The sequence below is a fragment of the Amblyraja radiata genome, chromosome 12, assembly GCF_010909765.2.
Source record: "Amblyraja radiata isolate CabotCenter1 chromosome 12, sAmbRad1.1.pri, whole genome shotgun sequence".
Lineage (NCBI taxonomy): Eukaryota > Metazoa > Chordata > Chondrichthyes > Rajiformes > Rajidae > Amblyraja > Amblyraja radiata.
In genome coordinates, this window is record NC_045967.1 from 53802956 (window position 1) to 53822374 (window position 19419).

The following is a 19419-nucleotide window of genomic DNA, read 5'->3' on the forward strand; positions in this document are numbered from 1 at the left end:
GGAAACTGGAGAGAGCAAAGCAGAACAGAGGGAAACGGCCCCCGTTCGACTCCAGGGAAGGAGCGTTCCGTCAGTGGAGGGGGGAGAGGCGGCACCGGGACCGCACACACTGCGGCCCACAGTCAGGGTACTGAGCCGATGCCCAGTCCGCTAACAGCTGTCTGACCAACAGCAGCGGACTGGAGGGAAATTCAAAACCGGCCGGTAATCCCTGCATACTCCTGACAAGGAGACTCGCCGGCCGAGAACCGCAGAAATGCCGCCCGAAAACGGCAGGTAGCCTCTAGAGCAAAGTTGGCAACCAAACCTCGGGCTGGAGACAGACACAGAAGATGGAACCGGCACTTCAAACTACCGCCCGAGAGCGAGTAAGTGTCTGTTTTCCAAGCCTAGAGAAAGGTCATGGAGTAAAAACTCCAGCGAGACTTGCCTCGGGATCTGGGGCAAGCTCGCCAATGGAGCATAACACACCCGCTCCAGTAACAGCACTGGCCATCTCCCTTATCGAGGGATCGATGGCGACCAGGGCTGGGCTGGTCAAGAAGAGGGGTCACTGGCTGAACAACATCGGGAGTATGCTTGAGGTACAGGATCAGGAAGAGCTGCTGGGTGTGAGATACCGCTACGTGGCTACACCACGAGCGAATTGGCCTTTTCAGTCTAAACTGACGGCCAGCTTACTACCTGTCTTTCCAAAAAACATCTCCAAGACAGATAGTCATGAGGCGTTGGATTTTATCACGCCTCCCCAAAATTGCATTTACTCAAAGTGCCTACCATTATTGGGGGTACATTGAGCAGGGCATTTTAAAACCCAAATATCTTAAATTGCATTTGATACCCCTGACGTCAGCTATCATTTTCGCATGCTCATTCCAGAGGGGCAGGGTAGTATGGCAAAACACCTGACCTTACTGTTCAACACAGTATGCTCCACAACTTCTCGAAGGAAGTCATAAAACCTGCCCTCAACCTAAAAAATACACAGGACTGTGAGAACGCCGACCTCACAACCACAGATCCTGCTATCTGGCAATGTTACCAAACCAAGCCTAAAAACTGGACGAAGTGTCCAAGATATTCGGCATCATGAGGGCAGGGCCTGGAATGAGCAAACCACACAAAACCAGACAGCAGTACCTCCATGCGTCCACCAGTAGGCGTCTACTTAATGGCACTGGTGAAATCTCGGGGCCCGCATGCCAGCCCCCGTAAGCCTTTTCAGGCCAGGGTCCAGAGCGGGCCCCGTGAAAAATGCGCCACCCCTCAACACCATCCCGACAGACAAGGAACCAGAAACCGAAGAAATGAACACACCACTAAACAACAGTGAAGGCAGATGAGTATGGTTCCTACCATCACATAAAAGGTGAAGGGTTTGTACTAACGGGGGGGGGGGGGGGGGGGAATCACACCTGGGTTTGGAAGCATGAAGAACTATCACACTTGGTAGTTATATACCAAAAGTATTCAAGGATAAAAATTGAATTAAGAAACTTGCCACCAGTTCAGCATGCACCCCAAAGGGGTCTACCCTCCCACTAAAAAAGGAACATGAGGGACTAGCTAACTGGAGAAGATATACAAAGGGGTCATAAAGAACTCTAATATGAACCTTTGGTACCAAAAAACCCAGATGGTGAATGTCGCACCATCATTAACTTGAATATTTTCACCAGGTATACACACTTTATGGAAACTTGTAACTGCTAACCGTGGATTTCCTAGGATACTTTATGGTAGACATCGACTTAAAAGATGCATACTATTCAGTACCCATTCATAAAAGATCTTCGGAGATACCACAATTTACCTGGATGGGGTAACTATGGCAGTATAAATTATTGACAATGGCTAAATTTGAGCCAAAACTGTTTCCAAGATATTCAAACCAGCCCTGACACTATTAAGGAACATATCGTCATGGCATGTCTTTATGATATTAACGACAGACAATACCATGGAAATAGCTAAATCAGCAGCAATAGCTACTAAAACTTATTTAGCCTGGGCTCTGTCATACAATCCAGATAAATCTACGTTGACACCATCCACAACTATCTGGTATTCAATTAACTCTATCCACTTATCTAAAACATTGCCAAAAGGAGAGTCAGCGTATGGCACAACCTGTAACAATTAATGGTAACAATCAACCAACCATTCAACAAAGTGGCAAGAGTAATTGAGAATTAGTAGCAGCATTACCAGCTACTTAACTTGAACCTTTCCATTAGAGCTAAGGTGCTAGTGTTTAAACAAAATAACCCATACCCAGAGCAGGTGGCAAATGGACTAATCTGGAGTCGTCATCACTACAGACACTGGGCATAAAACCTAGTTGGAAATTTTTAGTACGTTCTATGGGTAAAAGCATATTGTTCAGTAGTGCACCATTTTGCATGTTCGTTTATAAATTAACAACATCACAGTGGTGGCATATACCAAACCACTTGGGCGGAATAAAATCGATATCATGTGACAATTTACTTAACAATTGGTAACCGTATGTCGTCAAACATATTTGACCATCAGCAACTTACCTACCAGGTGAGCTAAGTACTGTAAACAGACATATTAAACCAAAGTATTTGCTGAAATTACAAAGCAATATGGAACACCAGATATCGATTTCCTTGTATTCGAATTGAATCACCACGTACCGATGTTTGTCGCATGAAACCAGACTTTGAGGCAGCGGCAATGGATATGGGGGGGGGGGGGGAATCTAATCTCTATGTTCTCCCCTTTTTCTACCTCATCAGTCAGGTAATACGGCCTCGTCAGTTGGGTACCACGCAAAATACAGATGGACTCTGCTTCAGGTATTTTGATAGTACCCGACTAAACCTACAGTCATGGTTCCCAGTGGTCCTCGACATGGTCATTAAAACCCTAATGAAATTTCCCAGTAGCCCAGACTTATCAACTCACCCAGCATCAGGCATAAGCCACCCATGCCACGATAAATTAAACTACTGGGTTGTAGATTTGAAAAGACCACTGCTGGGCCTGGGTTGCAGAATTGGGAAGACCACTGCTGGGCCTGGATTGTCAGACAGCACTATCGACACGATGACAGCATCCCATCGCATATCCACTAGGGAACATACTTGGCGAACATCAAGAAGTGGGAAGATACTATTCAAATACAGGAACTACATATTCAACTACAACAAAACCTGTACTGGAGTTCCTGGCAGGTCTTCACCACAATGAAGGACTCAGCTACTGCGCCATTAATACAGCCAGAAGTGCTCTGTCAGCCTACTTAACTCAGGCACCAGGACAACAGGCCATAGGGTACCACCCACTGGTGATCAAATTCAGGAGAGGCATATTCAACTCTAATCCCCCAGACCTAGGTACACCCAAATCTGGGATGTCAGTGTGGTCCTGACGTACCTTAGGAGATGGTCACCAGCCAGGTCCCTCACCCTGGAACAGCCTACCCTGAAGACGGTCATGCTGATGGCCTTGCCTCAGCACAAAGAGTCCAGTTCCTCCATCTACTACGATTGGACAAATATGGTTATAACACCAGACCGTGTCACATTTATCATTCAGGGGCTGGTCAAACAGAGCAGACCAGGAACATCAGGTCCAGTCATGGAATTCCGGGCATACCCACCTGAACCAGGGTTATGTGTCATGACCCACTTATTGAATTACATTGATACAATAAGAAATCCCCGAGGGAGAGAAAAAGCCTTATGGGTCAGCCACAAGAAACCTCATGGTCGGGTGACGAGCCAAACTATCTCAAGTGGCTCAAGCAGGTACTGGGAGTTGCTGGAATAAATACTAACGTGTATAAATCTTACTCCACCAGGGCAGCATCCACATCGGTGACTAAGAGGATGGACGTGCCTATGGACCACATCCTGGCTACAGCGGGGTGGTCTAGAGATTATACGTTCCAAACTTTATAACAAGCCGCTGGCAGAACCTGTATCGTTTGCAGAAAAAGTATTAGAATCTGCAAATATATAATTTAAGCCCGGGGGAGCATTTTGATCTTGTTATTGTTAATAACACCATTATTGTTTTACAAACAGATTCATGGTTGATTACGATAACATACTTCCTCCCTTGAATGATTTTGGCGAGTGAAGTATGAACTGTTACACGGTTTGAAATCACAGAGCTTTAAAATCTTCACGTAGTCACTCACGTGACTCCGAAGTAAAATAGTAAGATTAAACGAGAACTTACCAGTTCGAAGTTGGATCTGTATTTTATGAGGAGTTACGATGAGGGATTACGTGCCCTCCGCTCCCACCCTCAATTATAGAGATCAACTGGTATTTGTTCTCCTTTTCTTTACTATGTTTATTTCAATTATTGTGTCTTCTGTGATTCCACACCGCTGCTTTGAAGTATGTCGCGCATGCGTGCTGGACGGGTTCTTCACGTAATCCCTCATCGTAACTCCTCATAAAATACAGATCAAACTTCGAACTGGTAAGTTCTCGTTTAATCTTACTATTCCCACTGGTTGAAGCATCCTCTCCACATCCACTTTATCTTGGTCTCAATTAACCTACAAACCTGTTGAAGTTACAAACCTACAAACCTGTACATCTTTGCAACGTGGGAGGAAATCGGAGCACCCCCCCAAAACCACCACAGGTCACGGGAAGAACGTACAAACACCGTACAGACAGCACCCGTAGTCAGGATCACTCTCTGACTCTAACTAAAGACGGGGGGGTGAAAGGAAAAGGAGGGATTTGGGGAAGGGAGATGAGTGTGCGGAGGAGGGGAGCGGAGCATCTGGGGGCGGGATGATGGGAGAAATAATGGGCACCTGCAGAATTAGTTTGACCTCAGTTTTATCCGTGGGGTATGACTCTGTGGCGCTCTGGTCTTTACCCAAGGATGGCTTTCCGGGACTGGTGCGAAGTCTTCACCAACGTGATAGCTTGTCGGCTGGTGAACACGTCTCTCTGGAGCGTCAACAAGACCTGGGATGAAGTGGTACTCGCCGGGGCCTGGAGGCTTCATGAAGACCCATCGCTCAACCGCGCTGGGGGATGCACAAACTACGTGGACACCTTTCTACAAAATCCACAGGTGGGGCCACTCCACATGACATTTTATTTTAGAGGTTCAGCCCCTTGGGCACAGGCCCTTCGGCCCACTGAGTCTATGCAAACCATAATCACCTGCACACTGCTCAGGCAACTGAACCATCCCACCATAACCAGAGAGCAGTCCTGAACTACTATCTACCTCATTGATGAACCTTGGGCTACCCTTGATCGGACTTTGCTGGCTTTACCTTGCACTAAACTTTATTCCCTCATCTTGTATCTGTACACTGTAAATGGCTCAATTGTAATCAAGCATTGTCTTTCCGGTGACTGGTTAGCACACAACAAAAGTTTTTTGCCATACCACGGTGCACATGACAATAATCTAAACTGAACACCAATTCTATCCTACACACTAGGGACAATTTACTGAACCCAATTCATGAGTTCATGTTCATACGTTATAGGAGCAAAATTAGGCCAATCGTCTAATCCACCATGGCTGATCTATCTTTCCCTCTCAACCCCATTCCCCTGCCTTCTCCCCATAACCTCTGACACCCGTACTAATCAAGAATCTATCTATCTGTGCCTTAAAAATATCCATTGACTTGGCCTCCACAGCCTTCTATGGCACTGAATTTCACTGATTGACCACCTTCTGACTAAAGAAATTGCTCCTCATCTCCTTTCTAAAGGTCCATCCTTTTATTCTGAAGCGATGACCTCTGGCCCTAGACACCCCCCACTAGTGGCAACATCCTCTCCACATCCACTCTATCCAGGACGTAATAAACCTACAAAGCAGTAAGTCTTTGGTGTGTGGTAGGAAACCGGAGCACCCGCAAAAAACCCACAGAGGTTACGGTAAGAACGTACAAACTCCGTGCAGACAGCACCCGTAGTCAGGATCGAACCCGGGTCCCTGGCACTGTGAAGCAGCAACTCTGCCGCTACGCCACCATGCCACAATTACTTATGGTGCTTACCAGCAGTGGTGTGGAGCCAGATATGTTAGTGGCATTTAAGAGGCTCTTGGATAGACACATGGATATGCAGGGAATGGAGGGGTATGGATTGTGTGCAGGCAGATAAAGTTCAGATTTATTTCTCACGCACCAACTAAGGTAGAGTGAAATGAATTTGCCATGCAGCGATGCAATTGAAAAGTTGGTCTTTTAAGAGTTGGTCTTGGCATCATGCTCGGCACAGACATTGTGGACTGAAGGACCTGTTCCTGTGCTGTACTGTTCCATGTTCTATGTTTCTCTGCGACCTATTGACTCGCATTTGCCCATTGACGCCCCTTCAACCACCTGCTGTTCACCTCTTTGTTTGGGAACAGCTCCACCCAAGACCGCAGGAAATTGCAGCGAATTGTGGACGCAGCCCAGACCGTCACACAAACCAACCTTCTGTTGACTCCTCACGCTGCCTCGGCAAGGTCAGCAGCAACATCAAAGACGGGTCGCACCCTCTTCTCCCCTTTCCGATCCAGTAAAAGATAAAGGTGTGAAAGCGCACATCTCCAGATTCAGGGACAGGTTCTTCCCAGCTGTGATCAGTCAACTGAACCACTCCACCACAACCAGAGAGCATTCCTGAACTACTAATCACCTCATTGGTGACCCTCGTACTATCCTTGATCGGAATTTGCTGGCTTTACCTTGCACTAAACTTTACACTGTGAATGGCTCGATTGTGATCATGTATTGTCTTTCCGTTGACTGGTCAGCACGCAGCAAAAGCTTTTCACTGCACCTCGGTGCACATGTCATGAACTGACCTAACTACGCTACCGCTATTGAATAGAAGCTTTTCCTTTCTCCTCTCCATAGTATGTCTTTGATGTGATGAAGGAGGAGGATGAGGTACTTATTTCGCTGCAGCAGCGAGACAAACGCATCCATCGGATAGAGGGCAAAGAGATGAATCTGACCATTGGCTTCAACATCTTCCAGGTACAACTAATTCTGCAGGTGCCCACTACTTCACGCACTATCCTGCCCCAGTTACCCTGCTCCTTTCCCATCCTCCACACTAATCTCCCCTCCCCAAAACCCTCCATTCCCATTTACCCCTCCCCCTTCTTTAGTTAGTGTCTAGTTTAGTTTAGAGATACAGCGCAAAAACAGACCCTTCGGCCCACCAGGTCCGCGCCGACCAGCGATCCCCGCACATTAACACTATCCTACACCCACTAGGTAGGTATGTTGCAAAGCCTACCTGAAGCGTCGTTGAAGATCTGCTGCTGAAGGTGTGCGCGATTTTGGCGCCGTTTAGAGGATGCGGGTTTAAAACGCGATTTTCTCTAAGCTGTTCCAATCGAAAATGTTCAGCCTAGTTAATTATTAACGAAAAATCGCTGGAAGACCCCGTCGCAAAAGCTATTATTAGGTTTAAAGGCCTTGAATAATAGTTATAGTAGTTTAAAAATCAATCTCTAAACCCTCGACCGCCAGCAACCGCAGGGTCTCATAAAGCAAATAGCAGAAGTTAGGTTGTATATTTTTACATTAAAAAGGGCTTCTAAAGATCCCTTTATACAAAGTTTAATATTGCGAGTAGCTCAATTTGGGCCCATTATATCGCGCAGTATTTTTCTCGGCATTTGGGGCACAAATCTACCGCAATGTGAACGTTCTAAACCAGCGCGTTCCACAGGGACCCACTGGAAAGCTGATTTAAATGGGCATTTATTTACAGCAATTAAACACTAAATTCCTTCCATTTGGCCTATAAATTAATGTAAATGAGATTTAAAAATCATGTTTTATTGTGAATTATTTGTGAATATTATTTGGACATTTAGGCTATTTAAAAATGTTAATCATTTATTAAGAAATGGATAGATGTTTAGTAATTGAATTCTGAAATTAGCTACAATTAGGTAACTAACTAATTATATGCTTTAATTTCAGGTCATCCAAGTAAGATTATTTTATATTTGTTTCAGAATGCTTCAATCTATGATAACTGAAAATTTCATTCAGTTCTCTTAATTTTTAAGAAAGTTATGGGCTTTTGACTGTTCACGATCACAGCTTTTTTGTTATGTCCATAGAAAATCAATAGGGAACAAGATGGTCATTTCCCAGTATGAAAATGGCCATAACTTTTTAAATACTTGAGATATGAAAGTGAATTAGGTGTCAAATTAAACTTATTTTTATGCTTTATCTGATGGGATAAATTACAGACTTGATTTTTAAAATCTCAAAATTTTGTAACATTGCTACACTAGGGACAATTTCTCCATTTACCAATTACCCTGTGTAAGAAAAACTGCAGATGCTGGTTTAAATCGAAGGGTGAAACAATATGCTGGAGTATCTCAATGGGTGAGACAGCATTTCTGGAGAGAAGGAATGGGCGACGTTTCGGGTCGAGACCCTTCTTCAGACTGATGTCGGGGGAGGGGGCGGGACAAAGATAGAATGTAGTCAGAGACAGTAAGACTAGTAGAAGGGTCTCGACCCGAAACGTCGCCTATTCCTTCTCTCCAGAGATGCTGCCTCACCCACTAACCTATATACCTGTATCTTTGGAGCATCATAGAGTGGTACACCATGGAAGCAGGCCTTTCAGCCCAACTTGCCCTCACCGACCAACATGCTCCATCTACTTTAGTCCCACCTGCCTGTGTTTGGCCAATATCCCTCCAAACCTGTCCAATCCATGTACCTGCCCAATTATTTCTTAAATGTTGCGATAGTCCCTGCCTCAGCTTCTCATTACTAAAGACACAAACTGGGACCAAAGAAGACCAGGCAAAGACCACGTGACTTTAGCACCAGAAAATTGTAAAGATGGCAATAAACTTTTAAAAACATTTATTTACCATCAACTTCGCTGTCTTCTTTCAAGGTGGAACTCAACCGCGAGTACAGACTGCACAGTTTGTTTAAGAAAGTGGCCACGTCAGACTACATTGCAACAAGAAGTATTTTCCTACGAATTGACCTGAACAAAGGGCGTTATGTCATTATCCCGACAACATTGGAGCCAAATGCAGAGGGCGACTATCTGCTGAGAATCTACACTGACAGATCCTCCGGATGCAGGTATTTCCAGGAACCTGGATCAGAATCTGAATCAGTGTCATCATCATAAGACCATTCGGCCCATCAAGTCTGCTCCACCATTCAATCATGGCTGATCTGTCTCTCACTCCGACCTCCATTCTCCTGCATTCTCCCCGTTACTCCTGACACCCGTACTAATCGAGAATCCATCTATATCTGCCTTAAAAATATCCATTGACTTGGCCAGCACCAGTTTCTGAATGGAATTGAAATGCAGATATCAGGCACCTTTCTTTACCAAGTGTTGGAAGGTACTGACTCAGTGGCTCCACCACCCGACACCCAGCAGCAGTGCAGCACTGTTGTCACCATTTATTTTAAATTGGTATACTTCATTAGTTTATAAGTTCATAAGTGAGAAGAGCAGAATTAGGCCATTCGGCTCATCAAGCCTACTCCAACATTCAATCACGGCAGATCTATCTTTTCCTCTCAACCCCATTCTCCTGCCTTTTCCCCATACCCCTGACACCAGTACTAATCAAGAATCTATCTATCTCTGCCTTTAAAATATCCATTGACTTGGCCTTCTATGGCAATGAATTCCACAGATTCGTCACCTTTCTGACAAAAGAAACTCCTCCTCCTCTCCTTCCTAAAGGAACATACTTTAATTCTAAGGCAATGACCTCTGGACCTAGATTCTCCCTCCCCCCTTCCCAGTTCTTCAACTAGTCTGACTGTCCTCGTTTACATGTTTACACCCCAGCGGTATGAACATTGACTTCTCCAATTTCAGGTAGTCCTTGCTTTCTCCCTCCTTCCCCTCCCCTTCCCAGCTCTCCCAAAGCCTAATGTCTTCACCTCTTCCTTTCTTCTTCCCGACCCCCCCACCCCCACATCAGTCTGAAGAAGGGTCTTGACCCGAAACGTCACCTATTCCTTCGCTCCATGGATGCTGCCTCACCCACTGAGTTTTTATTTGTCTACGCTCGTTTTTGTCTACCTTCATTTACATTTTATCTCTCTACATTTTAGATTTGTTGTTACCTTCTCCTAGCTAACAATGATCTATTCTACATTTTCCCTGATCTCCATCCCTTTGCTTGTTTTCACACCCAACACTTCCTTATCTCTGTATCACCCTCTTCACTGATTCAGTCTCAAGAAGGGCCTCAACTCGAAATGTCACCCATTCCTTCTCTCCAGGGATGCTGCCTGTCCCGCTGAGTTACTCCAGCATTGTGTGTCTATCTTATTCCACTTCTGAATGATATACTGGACCTAATCAACTGCATCTGGTGTTCCTGATGTGGGCTCCTGTACATCGGAGAGACCAAACATAGGCTCGCCAATCGTTTCGCTGCACCCTTGCGCTCGGTCCGCCAACGCCTACAGGATCTCCCAATTGCCAACCATTTTAACTCTCCTTCCAACAATGACCTTTCTATCCTGGGCCTCCTCCATTGCCAGAGTGAGGCCACATGCAAACTGGAGGAACAGCAAATTGGTGGGCCAAAGGGCCTGTTTCCGCGCTGTATCTCTAAAATTAGCACCTCATATTTGGCTTGGGCAGCTTCCAATCCAGCGGTATGAATGTTGAATTCTCTAATTTTTAGTCTTTTCCCCTCCCCGACCCCGTCCACCCTTATTCCCCTCTCTCTACCCTGGTCGTCACTCCAGCACTTTGTGTTCACTAAACAAAATGAATGGAACATTGGGAGGCACGGTAGCGCAGCAGTAGAGTTGTAGCCTCACAGCACCAGAGACATGGGTTCGATCCTGACCTTGGGTGCTGTCTGTACAGGGTTTGTCCTTTCTACCTGTGACCAGCCTGGGTTTTCTCTGGGTGCTCTGGCTTCCCCCCACACTCCAAAGGTGTGTAGGTTAATTGGCTTGGTTTAATTATAAATTATCCTTAGTGCGTTTGGGGTAGTGTTAGTGTGCGGTGATCACTGGTCGGTGCGGGCTCGGTGGGCTGAAGGGCCTGTTTCCGCGCTGTATCTCTAAACTAAACTAGCTTGAGATTTTGTTATTGTCAGGTATACCGAGATACAGTGAAAAGCTTTGTTTTGCATGTCATCCAATCAACTGAAATATACCACACATAGAGACAATCAGTTCAAACTCAAACACAGTAGATAGAACAAAGGGGAAGATATAGAGTAAAGAAAATAAATTAATTTAGTTTAGTGATAAGGCGCAGAAACAGGCTCTTCTGTCCATCAAGTCCTAGACTGCGGCCTATGTAATTGTGTGTCTCATAACAATGTATACCTCGCGTTGCCTCGGCAAGGCCAGCAGCATAATCAAAGACAAGTTACACCCTGGCCACTCCCTCTTCTCCCCTCTGGCAAATGGTACAGAAGTGTGAAAACACACACCTCCAGATTCAGGGACAGTTTGTTCCCAGCTGTTATCAGGCAACTGAATCATCTTACCACAAACACAGACAATAGACAATAGACAATAGGTGCAGGAGTAGGCCATTCGGCCCTTCGAGCCAGCACCGCCATTCAATGTGATCATGGCTGATCATCCCCAATCAGTACCCCGTTCCTGCCTTCTCCCCATATCCCCTGACTCCGCTATCTGTAAGAGCCCTATCTAGCTCTCTCTTGAAAGTATCCAGAGAACCGGCCTCCACCGCCCTCCACAGACTCACAACTCTCTGTGAGAAAAAGTGTTTCCTCGTCTCCATACTAAATGGCTTACCCCTTATACTTAAACTGTGGCCCCTGGTTCTGAACTCCCCCAACATCGGGAACATGTTTGCTGCCTCTAGCGTGTCCAAACACTTAACAATCTTATATGTTTCAATAAGATGCCCTCTCATCCTTCTAAACTCCAGAGTGTACAAGTCCATTCTCTCAGCATATGACAGTCACGCTATCCCGGGAATTAACCTTGTAACTCTGCACTCCCTCAATAGGAAGAATTTCCTTCTTCAAATTAGGGAACAAAAATTGGACACAATACTCCAGGTGTGGTCTCACTAGGGCCTTGTGTAACTGCAGAAGTACCTCTTTGCTCCTATACTCGACTCCTATTGTTATAAAGGCCAAGTGCCATTCGCTTTCTTTACTCCCTGCTGTACCTGCATGCTTACTTTCATAGACTGATGAACATGGACCCCCAGATCCCGTTGTGAAAGGGACCCGTTAATCCCTACCCTTTTCCCAACATGACGCCATTTAGGTAATAATCTGCCTTCCTGCTTTTGATACTAAAGTGGATAACCTCACATTTATCCACATTAAACTTCATCTGCCATGCATCTGCCCACTCCCCCAACCTGTCCAAGTCACCCTGCATTCTCATAGTATCCTCCTCACAGTTCACACTGCCCCCCAGCTTTGTGTCATCTGCAAACATGCTAATGTTACTTTGAATCCCTTCATCCAAATCATTGAAGTATATTGTAAATAGCTGCGGTCCTAGAACACTGCTTACAATTCTGAAAGGGACCCGTTAATCCCTACTCTTTGTTTCCTGTCTGCCAACCAATTTTGGAAATGGGAGTTTGGAATGCCAAACCAGAGAGCAGTCCTGAACTACTATCTACCTCATTGGTGACCCTCGGACTATCCTTGATCGGACTTTGCTGGCTTTACCTTGTACTAAACGTTATTCCCTTATTGTGTAAATGGCTCGATTGTAATCATGTATTGTCTTGCTGCTGACTGGTTAGCATACAACAAAAGCTTTTCACTGTACCTCGGTACACGTGACAATAAACTAAAATGAGCTGAGTTTATTCTGATCTTAACCCTAGGGAGATGACGCTGGACAAGCCTGAGGTGACGTGTTGGCACGTTGTGCTACGTTACCCGCGTGTTGTCACCCAGCTGCACCTTCACGGGGCGAAGGACCTCCTGAAGCAGGATTCCTCTGGAGGTACGTCCAGCCCTGAGCCCATCTGTATGGCACAGAAGGAGGTCACACAGCCCAATGAGTCTACGCCAGCTCTCAGCCCCTTCCACAATAGTGGACCTCAATTGTGCTCTCCTGGGTCCTCCTGCTCCCCCCTTCTGTCAGAGAACCTCAATGATGCTCTCCTGGGTCCTAGTGCCCCCCTTCCCACAGAGAACCTCAATAATGTTCTCCTGCGTCCTAGTACTCCCCCTTCCAAATTGGAACCCCAATAGTGCCCTCTTTTCCATCAGGGAACTTCAACGATGCCCACCTGGGTTCTACTGCTCCCCCCTTCTGTCAGAGATCCTCAATGATGCTCTCCTGGTTCCTAGTGCCCCCCTTCCAACAGAGAATCTCAATGGTGCTCTCCTGGGTCCTAATGCTGCCCATCCAATTTGGAACCTCAATAATGCCCTCCCTTCCATCAGAGAACCTCAATAATGCTCTCCTGTGTCTTATTGCTCCCCCTTCCAACAGCGAACCTCAATAATGCTCTCCTGCGTCCTGGTACTCCCCGTTCCAAAACTGGAACCTCAATAGTGCCCTCTTTTCCATCAGGGAACTTCAACGATGCCCACCTGGGTCCTATTGCTCCCCCCTTCCAACAGAGAACCTCAATAATGTTCTCCTAGGTCCTACTGCTCCTCCCCCTCCCCCTCCCCCCCCCCCCCCACACTCTTTTCTGACAGGTGACCCTCAATAATACCCTCCTGGGTCCTATTGCTCCCAATTGTAGGAAATGAATTATTTTATAATTCAGACTGGAGAAGGGTCCCAATCCGAAATGTCAAAACTCCATGTTCTCCAGTGTTGCTGCCTGACCCGCTGAATTACTCCAGAACTTGGTGTCTTTTTTGGTAAACAAGCATCTGCAGTTACTAGTTTCTACATACTGAAACATTTCCTTCAGTCCTCATCTTTGTGACATAAAACAATATCAAAGAGTTACATTTTAGTGTGCTGTATGTTATAGAGTGATAGTGTGGAAACAGGGTCTTCGATCCAACTTGCACTCACCGGCCTCCATGTCCCAACTACACTAGTCAGCTCATATCCCTCGAAACCTGTCCTATCCATGCACCTGACTAAATGTTTCTTAAACATTGTGATAGTACCTGCCTCAACTACCTACGACAGACAAAAATGCTGAAGAAACTCAGCAGGTGAGGTAGCATCTATGGAGAGAAGGAATAGGCGACATTTCGGGTCGAGACCCTTCTTCAGACTGCAGTCGGAGGGGGGGAAGAAACAAAAATGCGGAGACAGTAGGCTTGTGGGAGAGCTGGGAAGGGGAGGGGAAAGAATTAGAAAGCAAGGACTATCTGAAAATCCTCCAGCAGCTCGTTCCATGCACCCACCACTGTGTAAAAGTTGTCTCTCTGGTTCCCCTTATATCTTTCCCCCCTCACCTTAAACCTATGTCCTCTGGTTCTCAATTATTTTGCTCTCAGTAAAGACGTGCATTCACCATGTATTCCTCTCATGATTTTGTACACCTCTATAAGATCACCCTTCACCCTCCTGCGCTCCAAGGAATAAAGTCGTGACCTGCTCAACCTCTCGCTGTAGCTCAGGCCCTCGAATCCCGGCAGCATCCTCGTAAATTGTTTCTCCACCCTTTGATCAGTACGGGAGTCAGGAGTTTACGGGGAGAAGGCAGGAGAATGGGGTTGGGAGGGAGAGATAGATCAACCACGATTGAATGGCAGAGTAGACTTGATGAGCCGAATGGCCTAATCCTGCCACTTATGAACTTTCCAGCCTAGCAGCAACGTGCTGTGCAGGATATAACATGAAAACAAAACTTTGCTTGCTGTTCCAGGAGCCAATCCCTACGCTGTTATTAAATGCGAATTCCACAGGATACGTACTGCTATTATTGAAAACACGCTGAATCCAGAGTTTGATTCCAAAGTAATATTTCACAGGAGAATGCCTACTCTTCCAATAATTATTCAGGTAAGGTGCTTGCCACTGTCAGAGATCAAAGCAGGGTCAACACATAAAGAGAATAGGATATCAGGATGTGTCTAAATTTGTTTAGATGCACAGTCTTTTGCCCAGAATAGATGAATCGAGGATCAGAGGATATCGGTTGAAGGTGAGCGTGGGGAAAGGTGATGGGTGTATGGAACAAATTGCCAGGAGGGGTAGACCTTTAGACAGGTACATGGATAGGACAGATTTGTAGGAATATGGACCACATTTGGAGGGATATGGACCTGCTGGCAGGTGGTACTAGTGTAGCTGGGACATGTTGGCCAGTCTGAGCAAGATGGGCCAAAGGGCCTGTTTCCATGCTGTATCACTCTATGACTCCCTGTTTAGTTTGTTTGTTTATTGTCCTGCGTCGTATGTAGTTTATAGTTTAGAAGAATGAGGGGGGGACCACGGTGAAATTTACCGAATAATTAAAGGCTTGGACAGAGTGGATGAGGAGAGGATGTTTCCACTAGCGGGAGACTCTAGGACTAGAGGTAACAGCCTCAGAATTAAAGGACGGTCCTTTAGGAAGGAGATGAGGAGGAATTTCTTTAATCAGAGGGTGGTGAATCTGTGGAATTCATTGTCACACACAGCTGTGGAGGTCAAGTTAATGGGTATTTTTAAAGTGGAGATTAACAGGTTTTTGATTAGCAAGTGGCATTAGAGGTTACGGAGAGAAGGCAGGAGAATGGGGTTGAGGGAGAAAGATAGATCAGCCATGATTGAATGGCAGAATAGATTCGATCGGTTTGTTAAAATGAGTTATTTTTGTCAATCTACTTCAAGAAAACTTGAACCAAACATTGGACTTATTTATCATCAATTCTTTATTGCAGCACTGCGATAATTCTCTGAACGTACCAACACAGAGCTAACAGCTCTGGGGCGGGTCCAGGGAACTAGTAACGTTGGTACAAACTCAAGGCATTATATAGGTATTAGACATTTGCGATACAGAGGGTATGGCAAACTAGTAACCAATTATCTGAGTCCTTCCGGTGATTTACAACAGTAGTCACCCGACCTTCTCTGGCCTCATTTTACAACCCTTTGCTTTGTGGTTTTTAACTTGTTCAGAATCATTTTATTTCAACAAAGTGAAACCACAGTAGGCTCAATTATCAGAGACCACTCCTCAAAATATAAGATATACATATAATCCAATGATCACACGTCATACAAACAAAACACATTTTCCATACCAAGAAGAAAGATATTTCTACAGATCTAAACAAGATCTAATGTTTACAATCCTATTTAGACACACTACATTTCACAAATGGTTTCACTACAATTTGCAGTTTAAAATACTATTACCTATGTATTACAAACATTAAATATATAAGTTTGTCTTATCCTTACAAATTACACAGTTTTGTAAGTTTTAATTCCAATCACACACACCTCCCAACTCCAAGCATACATGGGTTGTATAAATGTAAAACTTGATTGATGATAAGTGTTTCGTGCCAGGATACAGCTTCATTCTAACTTACAGCCTCCCCTTCTCCTGCTATCTCTGGGAGCTGGAATTCCAATCTCATCTGTAGGGCCTCTTTACAAACATTACAGAACAAATGGAAAATTACAAGCTTCAGACCACTAACTCAAAGCACAGTCGCCTCTTCGACTTTCGATAAACATAAGTCAAACTTATACTTAAACTTATGTCAAACTCACATAACCATCAATCTGATTATTTCCCCTTCAAGCGACCGTACTCCTTTGCACACATATCCTATCCCTTATCTCAACATAAGTATAATTCAACTTAGCCAAAGCTGAATTACAGAATCTATTATATCCAGTCTTGGGGTCTTGGACTTAGTATAAACAGCCATAAACCCTTATCTTTATGTCACACCGGAGCTCAGGAATGTGCCATAAAGAAAGAGCAAATGGGCTATGACCAAATGGCCTATGACCCAAGAAGGGGCCCTATTAACAAACTCGGAACACAAGATTATAGCAAATACAACTTCTTACAGCGTTTTAATTGCCTCAAAGCAATAAACAAAGCAATGCATGTTCAGATTAGTGTTTCCATGTATTGATAAACCATCTGTTCCCTGTGTGTGTTTCTTTGTACTTTATTTCTTGCAGGGACATGTGTTTCTGAAAGCTTTAAGCTTTTTATCTTGCAACATTACATGGCTTATATGAAAGTTATTATCCGAGCAGTTCTATTATATAATATTTCCTCAGGCTGAATGGCCTAATTCTGCTCCTATGACACGAACTTACTTTTAAATGCCACTTTAGTGTATGTTCCCATGTCTTATGAAGTTACGAACCGTGCCACACTTATATTGTTCCGTTGTACACTATATATTATCGATGTGTACCATGTTCACAGGCCAGTTCTGTTGCTGCAAGTAAGAATTTTTATGTTCCATTGTTGTTACAAATGACGATTAAAAACTTTTGATTCTACGAAGGGAAAGATCATGGAGGGATTTGAAAACGAGAATGAATATTTAAAAACTGATTTCCTGCATTTTAAACAACCAAAAATGAAGGGACATTTGTACCACGAGACGACATCTAAGCCTCTTTGCTTTGTTGACAGGTTTGGAATCGTAACACGTTGTGTGACAAGCTGATAGGTCAGGTGACCCTTGACGGGTCCCAGGATAACCACGGCTCTCCGCAGATCCTGCAGATTCACAACAACGGCGTTCAGGAGGGCCAGACGCCTGGGAGCGTCAGCGTCACTGTCAAGACCAGCAGCGACCTGGCAGCGTTCTGAACCGCGAGCGATCCAATGTAACCTACCGCTGAGCTTCAAAGTCAGCCTCCTCATCTCAACCAGTAGGCCACGGGGATTTACACAAGACTTTATCAAAGAAACCCTCAGTGCTAAAAAAAGCACACAAAGTGCTGGAGTAACAGCAGGCCAGACAACATCTCTAGGGGACTTGTTTCTACTATTCTCATAAGTTCTAGGAGCAGAATTAGGCCATTCTGCACATATAACCATATAACAATTACAGCACGGAAACAGGCCATCTCGGCCCTACAAGTCCGTGCCGAACAACCTTTTTCCCTTAGTCCCACCTGCCTGCACTCATACCATAACCCTCCATTCCCTTCTCATCCATATGCCTATCCAATTTATTTTTAAATGATACCAACGAACCTGCCGCCACCACTTCCACTGGAAGCTCATTCCACACCGCTACCACTCTCTGAGTAAAGAAGTTCCCCCTCATGTTACCCCTAAACTTCTGTCCCTTAATTCTAAAGTCATGTCCTCTTGTTTGAATCTTCCCTATTCTCAAAGGGAAAAGCTTGATCACATCAACTCTGTCTATCCCTCTCATCATTTTAAAGACCTCTATCAAGTCCCCCCTTAACCTTCTGCGCTCCAGAGAATAAAGACCTAACTTATTCAACCTATCTCTGTAACTTAGTTGTTGAAACCCAGGCAACATTCTAGTAAATCTCCTCTGTACTCTCTCTATTTTGTTGACATCCTTCCTATAATTGGGCGACCAAAATTGTACACCATACTCCAGATTTGGTCTCACCAATGCCTTGTACAATTTTAACATTACATCCCAGCTTCTATACTCAATGCTCTGATTTATAAAGGCTAGCATAACAAAAGCTTTCTTTACCACCCTATCTATATGAGATTCCACCTTCAAGGAACTATGCACGGTTATTCCCAGATCCCTCTGTTCAACTGTATTCTTCAATTCCCTACCATTTATCATGTACGTCCTATTTTGATTTGTCCTGCCAAGGTGTACGTCCTATTTTGATTTGTCCTGCCAAGTCTACTCCGCCATTCAATCACAGCTGATCTATCATTCCTTCTCAACCCCATTCTCCTGCCTTCTCCCCTTAATCCCTGACACACGTACTAATCAAGAATCTATCAATCTCCACCGTAAAAATATCCATTGACTTGGCCTCCACAGCTGTCTGTCACGAACCTTCTTCACAGTCTCTTTTTTTGAAACCCAGAATCTGCAATTCCTTGTTTCTTCAATTTACATCTTGACAGTTCCTCAAGAAATGCCTACTTTGCAGACTTTCTCCTCCAATCATTCTGAAGAATGGTCCCGACACAAAACGTCACCTAACTATGATCTCCAGAGATGTTGCCTGACCTGCTGAGTCACAAAGATCTGCGGATACTGGTTAATGCACAAAGTGCTGGAGTAACTGAAAAGGAGCATAGATAATAGGTGCAGGAGTAGGCCATTGGGCCCTTCACGTCAGCACCGATATTCAATGTGATCATGGCTGATCATCCACAATCAGTACCCCGTTCCTGCCTTCTCCCCATATCCCCTGACTCGGCTATCCAAATGTGCCGCTATTTCATCTTTTATGACCGACTCCAGGATCTTCCCCACCACCAATGTTAGGCTAACTGGTCTATAATTACCTGATTTCTCTCTCCTGCCTTTCTTAAAAAGTGGGATAACATTAGCTGTCCTCCAATC

General features: G+C 44.9%; 1 protein-coding gene across 1 annotated transcript in view; it reads left to right on the plus strand.

Moving 5' to 3' along the window:
* LOC116979224 (calpain-5-like) overlaps positions 1–17928 on the plus strand; it is a 91629-nt gene extending 73701 nt beyond the window's left edge. Inside the window, exons 8-13 of the mRNA XM_033030802.1 lie at positions 4881–5076; positions 6875–6997; positions 8904–9100; positions 12837–12958; positions 14799–14935; positions 17532–17928. Coding sequence (XP_032886693.1) covers positions 4881–5076; positions 6875–6997; positions 8904–9100; positions 12837–12958; positions 14799–14935; positions 17532–17711 — 955 coding nt within the window. The 3' untranslated portion in view covers positions 17712–17928. The remainder of the gene's footprint in view (positions 1–4880; positions 5077–6874; positions 6998–8903; positions 9101–12836; positions 12959–14798; positions 14936–17531) is intronic.
* Positions 17929–19419: the final 1491 nt, after the last annotated feature.